General features: G+C 40.6%; 2 protein-coding genes across 6 annotated transcripts in view; one reads left to right on the plus strand and one right to left on the minus strand.

The window, feature by feature from the left end:
* The window catches only part of ADGRB3 (adhesion G protein-coupled receptor B3), a 453,891-nt gene that overhangs the window by 186,654 nt on the left and 252,482 nt on the right, over positions 1 to 14,755 (plus strand). For all 5 annotated transcript variants that reach the window (XM_053381170.1, XM_053381167.1, XM_053381166.1 and 2 more), the window contains one exon: positions 9,721 to 9,915. In XM_053381170.1, the coding sequence (XP_053237145.1) occupies positions 9,721 to 9,915 (195 nt within the window). The remainder of the gene's footprint in view (positions 1 to 9,720; positions 9,916 to 14,755) is intronic.
* Positions 13,778 to 14,099, minus strand: LOC128410597 (dynein light chain roadblock-type 2-like; the record flags this gene model as incomplete). The annotated part of the gene is made up of 1 exon (XM_053382059.1): positions 13,778 to 14,099. A coding segment is annotated over one exon (270 nt), but the record flags the coding sequence as incomplete, so codon positions are not given.

The raw sequence follows: 14,755 nt of genomic DNA on the forward strand, positions 1-14,755 counted from the left end.
TAATGATTTCCTTCAGCTGCAGCTCATTAGAGCTGATTTCAATTTTTTCCAAATTATATTACAAGGGCCACATATCATCCAGTCTCTCTCTTCCTCAGCGAAATGAGTGTTCTGAAACCGAGAATGAAAGGCTTCCTCTTTCCCAATTTATTCCTTCCCCAGACAGTTTATTAAAAAGGAGTCAGCCTAAAGTTATTATTATTATTATTATTTATTTTAAATGGATTTGAATTTGGAATGATGGTCATCCTCTCTCTGCAAAGGCTCATTTATTTTTACCACTGGCTTTTGTTCCAAAATCATCTCCTTTCCACTGCCTATATTGTACTTAACCAGGGACCAACTTGTAAACTTGCAGTTGGCTAAATTCTCCTCTTAAGAAGCATCTGTAACCCTGCACGCCCCCTGGGGAGGGCTGTTGTTTGAACCCATCCTTTGTTTGCAAAAGGTCTCAGGGTCAATCCCTGATTTCACCAGGTAGGGTTCCGAAACCCTACATAAGACTCCCTGGAGAGTCACTGCCAGTTGGTTTCATCAATATTGAGCTAGATAAACCAGTGGTCTACCATGTTATACAGAAGCTTCCTGTGTTCTTACGTACTAAGACATTCCTCACCAACTGCTTCTTCTGATCTCTTCTATGTTTTTATGAGTCACTTACAGATATGTGCAAAGGGTAAAGTCTCCTCTGTTCAATACAGTTTTACTCTCTACTGGTGCAACACATATTTGCCGTAACTACTACAATTGTTCCCTGACTGCACATAAATTTTTAGCAAAACCAGACTGCAATCAAAGGATGTACCCCAATTCTTTTATATGAGAAAAGGGAAGAAATAAAAGCCATTTAAATTTTCTTGAAAAAGGGACAATCACATGAGGTCTTCCTTGTATGCTCTAGAGTGCACCATAGTTTATCTAATTCCAGGAGAGTAACTGCCATAGGCCTCATCTGCCTTATACGTTTACTAGCAGTGTCATACTATTTTAAACAGATATGGCTTTTTCCAAAGACTCCTGGGAACTGTAGCTTGTTAAGGGTGCTGAGAGTTGTTAGACGATCTCTCAAAGAGCTATAATTCTGAGCGGTTTAGCAGTCATCCCCCTTTCCCAGAGAATTGTGGCTCTGTGAGGGGAATAGAGGTCTCCTAACAACTTCCAGCACCCTTAACTACAGTTCCCATTATTCTTTTGGAGAAGCCATAGCTGCTTAAAATGGTATGCTGCTACTCTCAATTTATAATGCAGATTATGCCCATTCTGCTAGAGGAAGCCCATTCAAGGATGCCTGCTAGCATTTCCTCCCCGAAATCAGTTCTGGGTGGTTGGGAAAACCCCCATAATAGTGGGGGCAGGGAAGGGAGATATTTCCATCTGGCAAGCAAAAATGGAACAATCTCCTCAGTGCTATGTTTAATTCCACCCTTTGTTTCCTGTAGCAAAAACAAACAAAAAAACCCACACAAACCAATTGTGTTTTCAGGCCTAAAGTAGTTCTTGCTTCAATCAGTTTGTCATGCAGATAAACTACATTGGCTGGAATGACCATGCATCTTATAACGGCCTCTCTTTTGCTTTCCCTGCATTAATCATAACCAACAATTCATGGGAGACAGACTCAACATCAATTTAACCTTCATGTATATAAACATCAGGTTAGTCCTTTCCCATCATAAGGACTAGCAATATTTGTGGCAAGATTTTTTTGTTGGCAAGAGACTGGTGTAGCTTAAGCATTCAGCAAGCAGCAGCTTTAGCACATTAACACTTCCATATATTTAAACTCTTAATCTTACTGCTGCCTTTTGCTCTGCCAACAGGTCTTCAACTTAATGCAGGATCCTCGAAGAAATAGCTGCCCAAGCAAAGCATACCAAGTTTTATAAAAAGGAAATCACCAAATGAGGGGGGGGGGAAATAAGGTGCACATTAAAGGAGGTGGAAAGAAAGGCCACCCCAGGAGTAATCAGATTACATGATCATACAAATAATGTAGAGAAATTTGTGTAATTTAATTTGGTTAGTGTGGTTCTGACTGCAAGACAGTTGAGTTGTAGTTGATTTGGAGTGGTTGCTCTGGTGAGAGAAAGGGGGTATGGGGGCCAACTGATGTATGATCAAGAAACAACCTTTTGTTTACCTCAGCAGCCCTAAGGACCTGTTAATTTGATCAGGAAGCTGTCCTAGAAGAGGGGAGGTTAACCCTCTCTCCTTTCCCCCATCCCCAGATAGACCCAGCAGTTGTTATTAGCTCTGCTGAGGGGGTGGGAATTCAAGGAACTATGCTATACAGGTGTCCCCCATTTATGTGGGGGTTAAGTGTAAGTGGGAAGCCCTCTCTAAAAAGCCTATGAATGCCTGTTTCTCCCTGTCTCCAGCTGCTTCTCTCCAATCCAGACCAAAATATTTAGAGTTGAAGCACTGGGCCTGGCTGGAGGACACATAGGAAAGCAGTTGCACCAGCTGTTAGGCAGGGAGGCTGAGCAGCCTAAACAAAGCCCTGTTGCACTTTTGGGGGCCTCCTCTGCCCCCATTCACATCCTCTTTGGGCTCCAGGTCTCCTCCCATCATTTCCTGGTATGATTATATTTATTTATTTATTTATTTATTTATTTACTTCCTGGCACCACATGTATATGTGGTCATGCACCAGTTGATAGTGTGTAATTGGGTTAGGAGGAGCATGTACTCTCTAGGAAGCAGTTCCATTTGAGGAAGCATTGACTCCATCCTCCTCAAGCCATACCTCCCTGATCAAATTAGCAGGCCCCTGTGGCTGCTTTGAAGCATAGAAAAGGACATCAGATCTCACCTTGGATCAACTGTGTCATGTCTTGTTTGGTCCCAAGACATGAGGGAAACCAGCCACTGCCAACTCATTCAAACACTTCTGCCATCTGATGCAGAACAAAACCTATTGGGGTTATTTTTATTTTTAGCATGGTTACATGTTTCACAGAAAATGTGCCAAATTCACAAGTGTTGAATTCTAGCAGTAGCTGGAAAAGAAGAGTTGGGAGCACAACTAAGTACACCACAGCTTTGCCAGTCCAGCACCTCACATGTCAGGTGATGAGGGGGAAGTGGATGTGGCATTGGTAAAATGGCTTTTCAGACCAAATTAGGCCCATGGGATGGAGGATCCCCAGCACTGCTTTACGTGGCCATTCTGTGGACCAAGGCTACAAATACTTGTCCTGTACATGAGTCAGGGAGAGGTGCTTCAAGGAGACTTATGCATAGGGTGTTTGCATCTGTTGTCCACACTTCACATTTGTTGTGAAAAAATACTATGCCTCGCGCGGCATAGTCATGGAAAATGCCATGGCAGCAAGTGTGCAGTCGTCAAGGCAGCAGTTTGTCCCATCATGTATGCTGAGTGTTCCGTTATCACAAAACAGCTATTCCTAATCCTGTGCTGCAGCAGTATTTATTTATCCTGCAATAGAAGACTTTAGAGGTCAAGGGTTAGCACCCATGTACTAATGTTGTGTGTAATGAAAGGGACACAAAGAGATACAGGAGCGGAAGGAAATGCAGAAAATTCATCCTCTGGCCTCTAAAAAGTTCACACCAAGGCAATTTTTTGCAGTGAAAAATTCTGCATAAATATAACTGCTTTATACTTCCTTTCCCTCCACATTTTTCCTTTGAAAGGTGTTCAAGTAAGCCTGCATCAGGAGTCTGAGCACTTCCCAGATATGATAGATACACATTGTTCGGTTTGTCAGATGTTGCCTAGAGGACCAGGAAGTTCAATTTATGCTGTGTTGCTAGGGTAGCCAGTTGAAGAAGGCATGGCTCCTGTGCCTTTAATAGTTGTGTAGAGAGGGCATGTGAGCAGAAGCTGATTGCCATGCATGCTTCACCTGCTGAAATTCCCCCTTATATGGAACAATTAAGCTCATTTTTTTCACCTGGCCACCTTAGCTGTTGGAGAATCCCCCAAAGCCAACAGGTTCCTAAATGCCTATCGTTATTCTGCTACAGAAACAGCTTAAACAGCATGTTTTGCATTGAATTCTGATTCCTGTGTATTTTTGAGGCTTTTAGACCACCTTCTGTCTTAAATGCAGGATGATGGTAAGTTTGATTGCACTGTGATATCCTAATTCCCAGCACTAGATTTTGTTTGCAACTGTTTATCTTGCATGACACAAAAAAAGTTGTTTTGAAGTGTATGTTCTTTAGCCTTTTTCAAAAGGTTAATTCTTAAGAACTGCACTTTTATTTAGATACAGGATGAGTTGAAAGTACATCAGCTGTTCTATGCAGATGGGGGTGGGCGGGCTCAGTGGTGGTTCTTTATCAGAAGCGGCAAGAGGTAAAATGTGGGAAGGGATTATCACAGAAATGGGGTTGCAGGGAGTATGGAGCCAACTGACTGCATATTCTAGTTGCCACACATCACAGAGAAATGTTTGACTACCATTTCCACTGCTGTTAGCATCTTGTCATTTCAAGGGCATAGAAAAATTCAACAGCAAATAAACTTCAGTTACATGAGGAGTCAAGACATAAAACAAGGGCAATTTCTACGTCTTGCCCTCTGCGGCCAGCACCTCAGTTTTTTCCTGTCATGAAAGGTAGCAATAAGAATTATTTCCTGTAAAACTGAGAGTACATCACCCGAATAACTATGAAAACAAGGAATGCAATAAATTAATCAAGCATCTATGCCATTTTATATTTTGTGGAAAGGAACAATTGGAAACAAAATCGTATATCTCCATGCCACAATGCCTTTTATGTAATAGTTCGGGAATTATGATTCTATTTTTGTAGCATCCAATTAATGAATGACGCAACAAGCCATGCATAGCTTTTTAAAACTATCACGTGGATGCTGAAGAGAATAAATTGCTTGAATTTTACATTTTTGTGCTTAAAGAAACAACAACCCTGTGTTCACCTTGTGTCTTCAGTTCTGTACTCTATTAAGCTTTCTTTTTTCCCCATACTGATTGTAACAAATATGTATGGACACAATCCAGACACGTAGACAGAATTACCATAGGCTCAACAGAGCCCTGTTTTTATCCATCCTATATTGCCACCAACACATAGCCACTGAGGGAATGAGGGTGCATGTGTGTGTCTCACATACCCCCACTCAGCTTTCCCCCTCACTGTTCTTTAGGGAACAATGAACTTGCTCTGAACAGATGAGAAAAGTATCAGTGGGAATATGGTGAATGTGTACAGACTTCCCATTCCCCAATATGGCCCGTAATTCTGCCTGCATGAATATTCCTTTGCTCACATAGGGAGAGTGTCAGGGGGAGGAACTCCTCCACACCCAGGTACTATATGCCTCTGGTGAACTGAACATGAACCGATAGAATTTTAATTCTCGGCTGTAATTTGAGAAACACTGCAGCACGACAAATGTAATTCATGTTTGCAAAACAAATATCTGTAGCTAGAGATACCAATATTGAGATGAAAACCAAGTGCCATGACACAGTGTAAAAAAAACAGGGTTCATTTGAAGAATACTTGCTGTTTAAAACACAAAGACTTTATTCCCTGAATGAGAAGACCCATGCAATTTAACTGCTGGCTATAATATATCTGTCGCTCTGTGTGTGCATGCACATGTCACAAGCTTTCCGGAGACCTCATTCTCCTTTCCTTTGATTTTCCCCCCCTCTTGTCAATTTACATTACGTAAAGGCAGAGCACAAAATCTTAAAGACATGCCCCATGGTTAAGCACCAGCAGCAGCCAAATTGTTCACACAGCATTCCAGTATCAGCTGGTTTAATCGGCGACAATTGCAGTATTTAGAGAAAAGAATGAATGCTATAAAGCAAACATGGGGAGAATTTTAAGAATGAAACTATTTCCAGGGCTGAATCTACTACATTTGCTCTATCTGTCCTCACTTTCTGATGAACATTGTACCTCTTAGTGCTACAAATCCTATGCGCTTCAATTCTTCTGCTTCATTTATATTTATTTTGTACTTTTTTCCAAAATTACCTTCTCAAGGTGAAGACTTGAGAAAATATACAACAAAAATAGTAAGAACATATATGTACATAGATGTAAAAACCACAAAACCTAAGAAAGTTATGCAGCAGCAGCTAGTGGTTTCACCCAAAGCCAAGCAAAGTAGGCCGATTTATGAAACTAAGCAGTAGATATATTTCACAGGAATAATTCTATACCAAACAGAATAGAGAAATAAATTTTGTAATAATTCTACTACATGCGAAATAGAATTTTCATTTTATAGAATTATAGAATCACAGGGTTGGAAGGGAGCCCAAGGGTCATCTATTCCAACCCCTGCAATGCAAGAATCTCAACTAAAGCATCCATGACAGATGGACAGATTTTCTTGCCACATACCTGGCCGTGCTTCGTTGTTTTCCTCTATTGTTGAATTGTTGGAACACTCTGTTAGTTTTGTTTGTTATATATATAATAAAATATATTTTAAAAATCCACTACAAACAACAAAATTTACATAACAAATGCCACTCAAAGGTTTGCAGACCCACTGAAATTAAAGTAAGGTCCATTCATTTAAATGGGTTCACTCTGTGCAAGTAGAATGATTGTTGACCACAGCCCCATAGGGTGCAATCCTGTGACCCCTGGGAGGATGACATAGGAGCCATAGGATGCACCAGAGCTTCTGCTCTGGTGTGGTTGGGTGGGTGTTAATGGGTGGTGTGGGAGGGAGGCAGAACCAATGTTGGATCCCTGCCATTTTGGCAACTTTCTCAACCCTGACCCAGCCAGAGAGCCCTGACATTGTTGATGTAATTTTAATCTGTTTTAGTATTTTAACTTTTGAATGTTTTCAAGTATGATTTTGAGGTTTTTTCCTCAACTAAGTGACGTATGAATTTTATGTAATAAATAATTAAATTATTTAACCTGAAGTACCCAGATCAAATTACTAATGAACCCATAACATCCATATCAATCAGCAAAGGTTGCAAAGTAAGTATAGTTACATCATTCACAAGCCTTGTCATATTTCCTTTCAGCCTTACTGTACCCATCATCCCACTTTGGTTTTTAGTAGCTATAGTGACTGGAAAAGAAGTAGCTGTACACTGCACTTTGGGTTTCCAACTTTCACTATGTATTGTGTTTCAGCAAAAATTAGGGCACTCTGGATCCCAGATCAATGTCCACTAACTAATGAAAACCAATTTTCAATATGCACATCTATTGTGAGACAGCAGTTGAAGTACCACTTTAACAGCTCCTTTATTCCACCATCTCGTGGCTCATAAACTGCATCTTAATAAGCCTGCATGTAAGTGCACTAAAAGATGACCTTCACATAGGAAGAATAGCACTGTCGACCAGAGCAACTTTCTTCAGCAATGTAAGCCTCCCCCCCCCGCCATGTTGCTTTGTGACTTACACATTAATGTGATAACTACAAGAAGCAGAGTTGTATTCAGAATCTTAGTCAAAATATATATCAAGTAACAACTTCTCCTTTCTGCAGTTTGGAACACAACACATATTTGCCTCACTTTACAGGTCAGAGATCCAAAGGGAAGCCATCCATCTGAGCCCAGCTTATTCTTACCAAATCATTCTAATAGTACCTTCAATCTATAGCAGGGATGGCTAATTTATAGATCCAGATGTTGTCCTAGCCAATAATCAGCAATGTTGGGAGCTGTCGTCCAGCAACATCTAGAGCAACACAAGTTCCCCAGCTGTGATCTAAAGACCACTTTATGGAATGATATTGTAGTATATGGAGTATGTGAAGAATGGTTAATTTGCCATGAATATACAGACTGGCTGATAAGTGTAACAGCTGTTCAACTGATAAACTTGCAGCAGACACTCTTGTCACAGTTGATCACAAAATAAAACACACAGAGCAGGATTCAACTTATGAAGACTTCCACTTACACAATGCAGTTTCATCCCATGCCCCTGTGCCCCCTGAAATTGATACCAGGGAGGGGATCAGGAGAGCTTCCAGAACGGGGTGGGTGCGGCTGGTGATTGTTCCATCTGACAAGCCAAAACACCTGCACTGATGGAACAATCAGAAGAGTGCAGTGTTGAATTCCTCCTCTGGTTTCAAGTTCATTTCCATGCCAGATTTGAACAGATTATGGATTCCTTATGGTCAGAGCCTACAGACAAACAAACATAGAGCTCAATACTGTATAGCAATATGGAAGGATTTTTGCAAGAACCTATTTTCACAGGCAAAAAAAATTTGGTATTTGCCTTAAGTATTTACAAAACCGGTTAGGGAGAGATGGCAGTCCCCACGAGCTTGTTCTCCATCCTGCCTCTCCCTGGGCCCATTTGAGCATTCTTCCTCGAGTAAAGTATTGGGACCCTTTCTTGATAGTTGTAAGGAGTGATAAAAAGAAGTTGAAGGTGGTTGTTTAAAAAGTGATGACTGCCATTTTTTTATTTATGGAGGCTATTGTTGCATGCATCTCTCTGAAACCATTTATCTTTTATCATTTGCTCTTTAGGAGGGCATCTTTCACTTTTCATTTTTACCTATGGTACAAAAAGGTAATATGCTGGCTTTGTAACATCCTCCTGCTGCATGCTGTAATATATCTATTGACTTGGCTTAAGGAGCACCTGAAACTAATGAATTTGCACCAACTGGCAGCTAAGGAGAAAAGTGTAATAGAAGGTCCCCATAAATTCTGCATATGCATATAGTGATTCATAGATTTTGTCTTTCCATGGGAACTGGTTCCCTTTGTTCTCAACATTTACCTCTGTCAGGCTTTCACAACTGGATGACTAGGTATTTGTTTTGTATTGTTTTTAAACTCTTCTGTCTCTTCTGCAACTATTTTAAACTGCTTTTATTATATTTGGTACATTGTCTTGGGACATACATGTAAGGCAAGTAATAAATACTACTAATAATACATATAAACATACAGCTGTCAGGCATAAGAACTGTGGTAACATCAGCCACCAAACCCAGTCCCATACCCTGAAGTAGCTTCCTTTTATATTCTTCAAATGAATTAGGCCACACAATCCAAACAAACAGGAGAACAAGGAAAGAAGCAGCATATGAATGTCACCAGTAGACTGACAGGAATGGGATTTTACATCCTACAAAACCATGTGTGCAAATTAGAGTTTATTATGCCAAAATAAATTTCAACAAGCTTGGAACCTATTGGTTGCTCATCTTTAGGGATAAATTGCTCAAAAACATAGTGAGCCTGAAACAGCCACATTCTATTGTGATACTCTTTTCAGAGAGACACTCTTATCTCTAAGGCATCAAAATACAAAGGAACCTATAAATCAAGGTTTTGCCAGTGACTTGAATAGAATGTAGATTGCTCTCATAAAGTGGTTATTTATGTAGTCTGGCAATGTAATGTGTCTGAAGTTCTCATACAAAAAAAGTATATGGAAGCTAAGTATAATGACTGCAGCTGTGTGGCTTTTTGTTTTTTGTGTGTTTTTTTGATAACATGCCTCCAGATCCTCCGACTCAGTAGTTTACTCTGGCCCAGCATATTTCTTTGTGGAAAAATTAAGAAGTAGCTCTCTTACTTCCCCCCTAAATGTGTTTCATGACATCCTATGTAAAATTGACACCATGGCTAAGCTGCAAATTATTCCAGTTTCTTTAGAATATCCTCATAGCAATCTCTCAAGTTCATTTGGTGATGAGTCTGGGACTATTTAGTAAAGTAGGTTCTAATATTTATCACGCTGTTTTAACTTTCACAGATTAAAGAACATCTTGCAAAAGGACAGAGGACACTGGCAGGTGAAGGAATGTCCCAGGTGACGAAGACCCTTCTGGATTTAACTCAGAGGAAGAATTTTTATGCCGGGGATCTCTTGGTTTCTGTGGAAATTCTCAGAAATGTTACAGATACATTTAAAAGAGCAAGCTACATTCCAGCTTCTGATGGGGTCCAGGTAAGTGAATCTAGTAGTACAGCATAGCTAAGTAGCCATAGCTAAGTAAGTAGAATGTTCTTGGCATCTCCAGTTAAAATGATCTCTGGTAATATGGTGCCCTCTATCTGTTGTGGACTACAACTCCCAGCTGCCCCAGATAGCACGACCAATTGCAGGAGAGGAGAGTAGGAGAGCTCAGCTTTGGCAGTAACGTGAAATCTGTTTCTGCATTCCACGTTCTGTTTTTACGTTCACTATGTAGTGAATGGCCACTAGGATTAAAGGCATGACAGTTTTCATTATTGATGACGTGTAATATTTGATAAGAAATTGATGCTCTGTAACTGGCATACCTGCCTTCAATACAGACTTGATTGGTTGCAAAGCCAGCACAATTAATTGTTTTGTCACACTGAGCTGGAAGTGCACCACCTCCTGAACATATGTGCTGATTCAGAAAGTCTTTGTATCAGGCATTTAGGCTGCAGCAAAAGCAAACATAACAATGGCAACATCGTTAATTTGACACCGTTTATCCTAGGTACTTCACTCTGATAAAGCCACATCCTAATTAGTGTTAAAAGAGAAGACAACAAAGGCTGCTTTAACTCAACTCTACAGTCAGACCCAGACAGAGAGGATAGTAGTTTTGCTCATCCTTAAAATAAAATTAAAAAACCCACTGTGGGCAGCATGAGAAGAATTTAAGATAAGCCCCAAAGCTTCTCTTTTCCAACATTCTGTTTCCTGCAGTGGCCAATGAGATGCCAGTGGGAAGCTCACAAACAGGCACGTGAAGGCAATAGCCTTCTCACACTGCTCTTCCCTGGTGACTGGTATTCAGAGGCGTGCTGCCTCTGATCTTGCCGGTGGCACAAAGCCATCCTGAATAGTAGCCACCGAGAGCTAGCTAATCACAAGAGACATAATCTTTGTTAAGCACACCTCCTGTATCAAAACCTAAAGCAGAATGTTAAGTAGTAAGAATGGCCATGAACGCTAGTGTCTGGTGGTCCCAGGATATAACCTAAAGGCACATGAGACCACCAACTTGCTGAAATTAAGCGGGTCTGAATCTAGTCAATGTGTGCATGGGTGATTGCTTTGGAACCATATGTACACCGCCTTGGGTCTCATGATGGAAGAAAGGAAGGATATTAATTTAAGGGAATAAATAAATAAAATGACCATCCATTAAGCTACTCAGAATACATCATGCAACTGTCTGCTAGGACAATAAATTATTTTGATTAGATGATAGCCGTGTGACTTTAATTGAAGCCTATGAGGGGAAAGAACTTCATGCTGGCTAATAACTTTGAATATATGGACTGCATTTTTCTGGGTTTCCTGTACTCGGCTTCCTGTACCAAACTTTTCCTAAAAAAAAAAAAAAAACACCACAGAAATTTGCATGTCAATCCTGCACAGAATGGACATTATATTGGCTATTTTCTGTAGTTTAAGATTTTGTCTTGAACTACTGTCATTAAGAGTTAAGGCTTTTTAAGTAAGCAAGAAAGTACCTCCCCCAATACCTCCTGGATGCAAACTTTCTTTCTACAATGGCAAATAAATGACACTGCAGGGGCTAATACAGATGTGCTGGTTTGTTTAAGCATGGCTGGATGCAGGATTGCATGTTCTTTACCCACAACTCCTCAAACCCTACCTGAAGACAACTGATATCTTGATGCTGACCTTCTTGATAAACCCAGGATCTGAAACCATACAAATATGAACACATTTGCAGTGTTTCTGCAGCATCCTACTGTATCCGAAAGTCAAATGTTGAGCATGCATTTAACACTGGCCCACACTTGTGGTTTGTTTTTGTTTTTCTGACAAAGAATCTTAGAGTTGGAAGGGATCCTGAGGGTCATCTAGTCCAACCCCTGCAATGCAGGAATCTCAGCTAGAGCATCCATGACAGATGACCATCCAGCCTGTTTAAAAACCTCCAAGGAAGGAGAGTCCACCACCTCTTGTGAGAGTCTGTTCTACTGCTGAACAGCTCTTACCGTCAGAAAGTTTTCCCAAATGTTTAGTCTTAATCTCCTTTCTTGCAACATGAAGCCATTGATTCGAGTCCTACCCTCCAGAGCAGGAGAAAACAAGCATGCTCCCTCCTCCATGTGACAGCCCTTAAGATATTTGAAGATGGTTATCATATCTCTTCTCAGTCTCCTCTTTTCCAGGCTAAACATACCCAGCTCCTTCAAGCGCTCCTCATAAGGCTTAGTTTCCAGGCCCTTGATCATCTTGGTTGCCCTGCTCTGCACCCATCCCAGCTTGTCAACATCCTTCTTAAATTGTGGTGCCCAGAATTGGACACAGTATTCCAAGTGTGGTCTGACTAAAGCAGACTAGAGTGGTTCTATTACTTCCCTTGATCCGGCCACTATACTTCTGTTGATGCAGCCTAGAATAGCATTACCTATTCATGTGTCTCAGCTTGCTAAGCACCTATACTTGAGGCATAAAATGAAAAAAAGAGACAGAAAACAAATGTTGCTGTAAATTGACTCTGGCTGTAGGATGTTTCCGTCATCTGCTGCAGAACTTTCATTAATGATTCATGGAAAAGTGAAGAATTAAAGTCAACCAAGTTGCTTAGGCTCTTACCCTGCTTTTTTTTTAAAAAAATGCCTCAAATGTTCATAGAAACACAACGGCCTAGATCTTAAGTTCCCATGAGCTGAACTCTGCTCACATTCTTGCATATGGGGGGGGAGCGCTTTTTTTTTTTTTTTTTTGCAATTCTCTGTTCCTTTCTGTAGCCCCTATATCCTCTGGAAATATGTTCTGGAGGTTTTCATGTCCATCAAAACAGTGCAGGGTGGCAGCAAAGGGGCAAGAAAAAGGTCAGGGATTCTTTTTCAGCTGGAATTCGCTAGAACTCAGTTCCATTGCCATTATAAAGAACAAGGGAGGCGTTCATGGTGAGTTCTGGCACCTCTTTTTCTAGAAAAATAGCACTGAGAAAGGTGCAATGAAAATCCTCTTTCCCACTTCCACATGCAGAAAGTGCATATGAACAGAAGGGAAGCTTAAGATTGAAGCCAGAGTTAGCTACCGTATTTTTCGCCCTATAGGACGCACCTTTTCCCCTCCAAAAATGAAGGGGAAATGTGTGTGCATCCTATGGGGTGAATGCAGGCTTCAGCAAGCTATCCACAAGCCCTGCGAGCCCAGTGGGAGTTCCTGCCAGGCTCGCAAGGCTTGCGGATAGCAGCCTGTTCTGGGGGCTGGGGTCGGGGGAAGCTTGGGCTTCCCCCGCCCCAGCCCCGCGGCTGGGGGGGGATTTTTATTATTATTTCCCCCCCCAAAAAAAACTAGTGTGCCCTATAGGGCGAAAAATACGGTAGTTAGTTAGTTAGTTAGTTAGTTAGTTAGTTAGTTAGTTTCCAGTATATATATTTTCCATCATTCGTTACGAAAGTAATCACAATATTCATAATAGAATAATATTTATGAGAACATGAAATCAACAGTAAAATAATGACACAAATATGCGCATCTAAAACAATTACCTTTGATCAAACAACAAATAATCATCACAGGCCATTTTCATACTTCAGAAGGCCTAGCAGAATAAGAATCTTGTCAGCTGGTGATGAAAATTAGCTAACGTAGGTGCCAACCTAATCTCAGGAGGAAATGTGTGCTGTTAATCAAAGTTGTTGCTTTAATTCTAAATCTTTCTCTTTAAAAATTCTACACGTGCTTTAAGCATTTACATTTATTGTCCTTTAAGCAGTTAGACACACTTTTATTAATTCAGTTACAAATACAATGCATTTGCACACACGAGAGATTTTAGCTTGCAAACTTCCTGACAAGTTACTGGAAATGTTTCTTTAGTGGTATGTTATGTAGTAAATGTTATTTTAAAATTGTAGCACAGTTCTCATAAAATTGGTGTGGATGGTCTATTCACAAGTATTTTGGATAACAATCAGAAGATATTCCTTATCTGGGGCAACCATGATTTCATGGTTCTTTGATCTAATCCCGAGAAAGGTTAGATCAGTCTGGGGATCGATAACTCTCACTGTGCTTTTTGCTTTTATCATGAGCTGATGAAGGAGACCAGCGTATTGTACTGTAGTTGAGTTGTCAAGAGTGGTTCTGATTGGGATGCCTTCTGCATTTACGACAATAGTTCCAATAACTCCTTTATGTGACTGGATCCTCTTTAAAGTTTACCTCTGCCATTGCTCAGCTGGGAAGGCTCAAAGGCCTCCATTTTCTAAATATCTCAAGAGTTGTACCAAACTTCTAAGTGCCCAAGCAATGCCTCAAATTGATTTGAATAAATATCTGATAAATATTTAAGTCACAAAGCATTTGCTTTGTACCAGTCTAGTTTGTCTTAATTCTTTGCAAACAATTATAATGCATGATTAAAACATGTTCCAACTCGGGTGTTAAAAAGGAGCAACCTGAGTGGTCCACCAGCTTTTCAGGCCTGAAATTTGAGAAAGTGTCATGAAGAGAATAAAATGGTGGCCTTGATAAGTGTGGCTAGTCAAAATTTGCGGCCGCAACTAAATACCTATTTTCATGGATAGTATGGTGAGGCCGAAAGGGAAGACGCGTACCCAAAAAACTGAGTACAAGATAGAGTTTGGATCTGAGACCCAAATACCAAGCCACATATTTGACTCCACATAGCATCCCAAATCATCAGAAAGCAAAATGCGTAGGCTGGGAGATAATTCACCTATTGCCCTGCTCTTCTCACCCCACCTGCCAACCTAGCAGTTTGAAAGAATGTCAAAGTGCAAGTAGATAAATAGGTACTGCTCTGGCAGGAAGGTAAATGGCGTTTCCATGCTCTGCTCTGGTTCGCCAG

The sequence above is a fragment of the Podarcis raffonei genome, chromosome 3, assembly GCF_027172205.1.
Source record: "Podarcis raffonei isolate rPodRaf1 chromosome 3, rPodRaf1.pri, whole genome shotgun sequence".
NCBI lineage: Eukaryota > Metazoa > Chordata > Lepidosauria > Squamata > Lacertidae > Podarcis > Podarcis raffonei.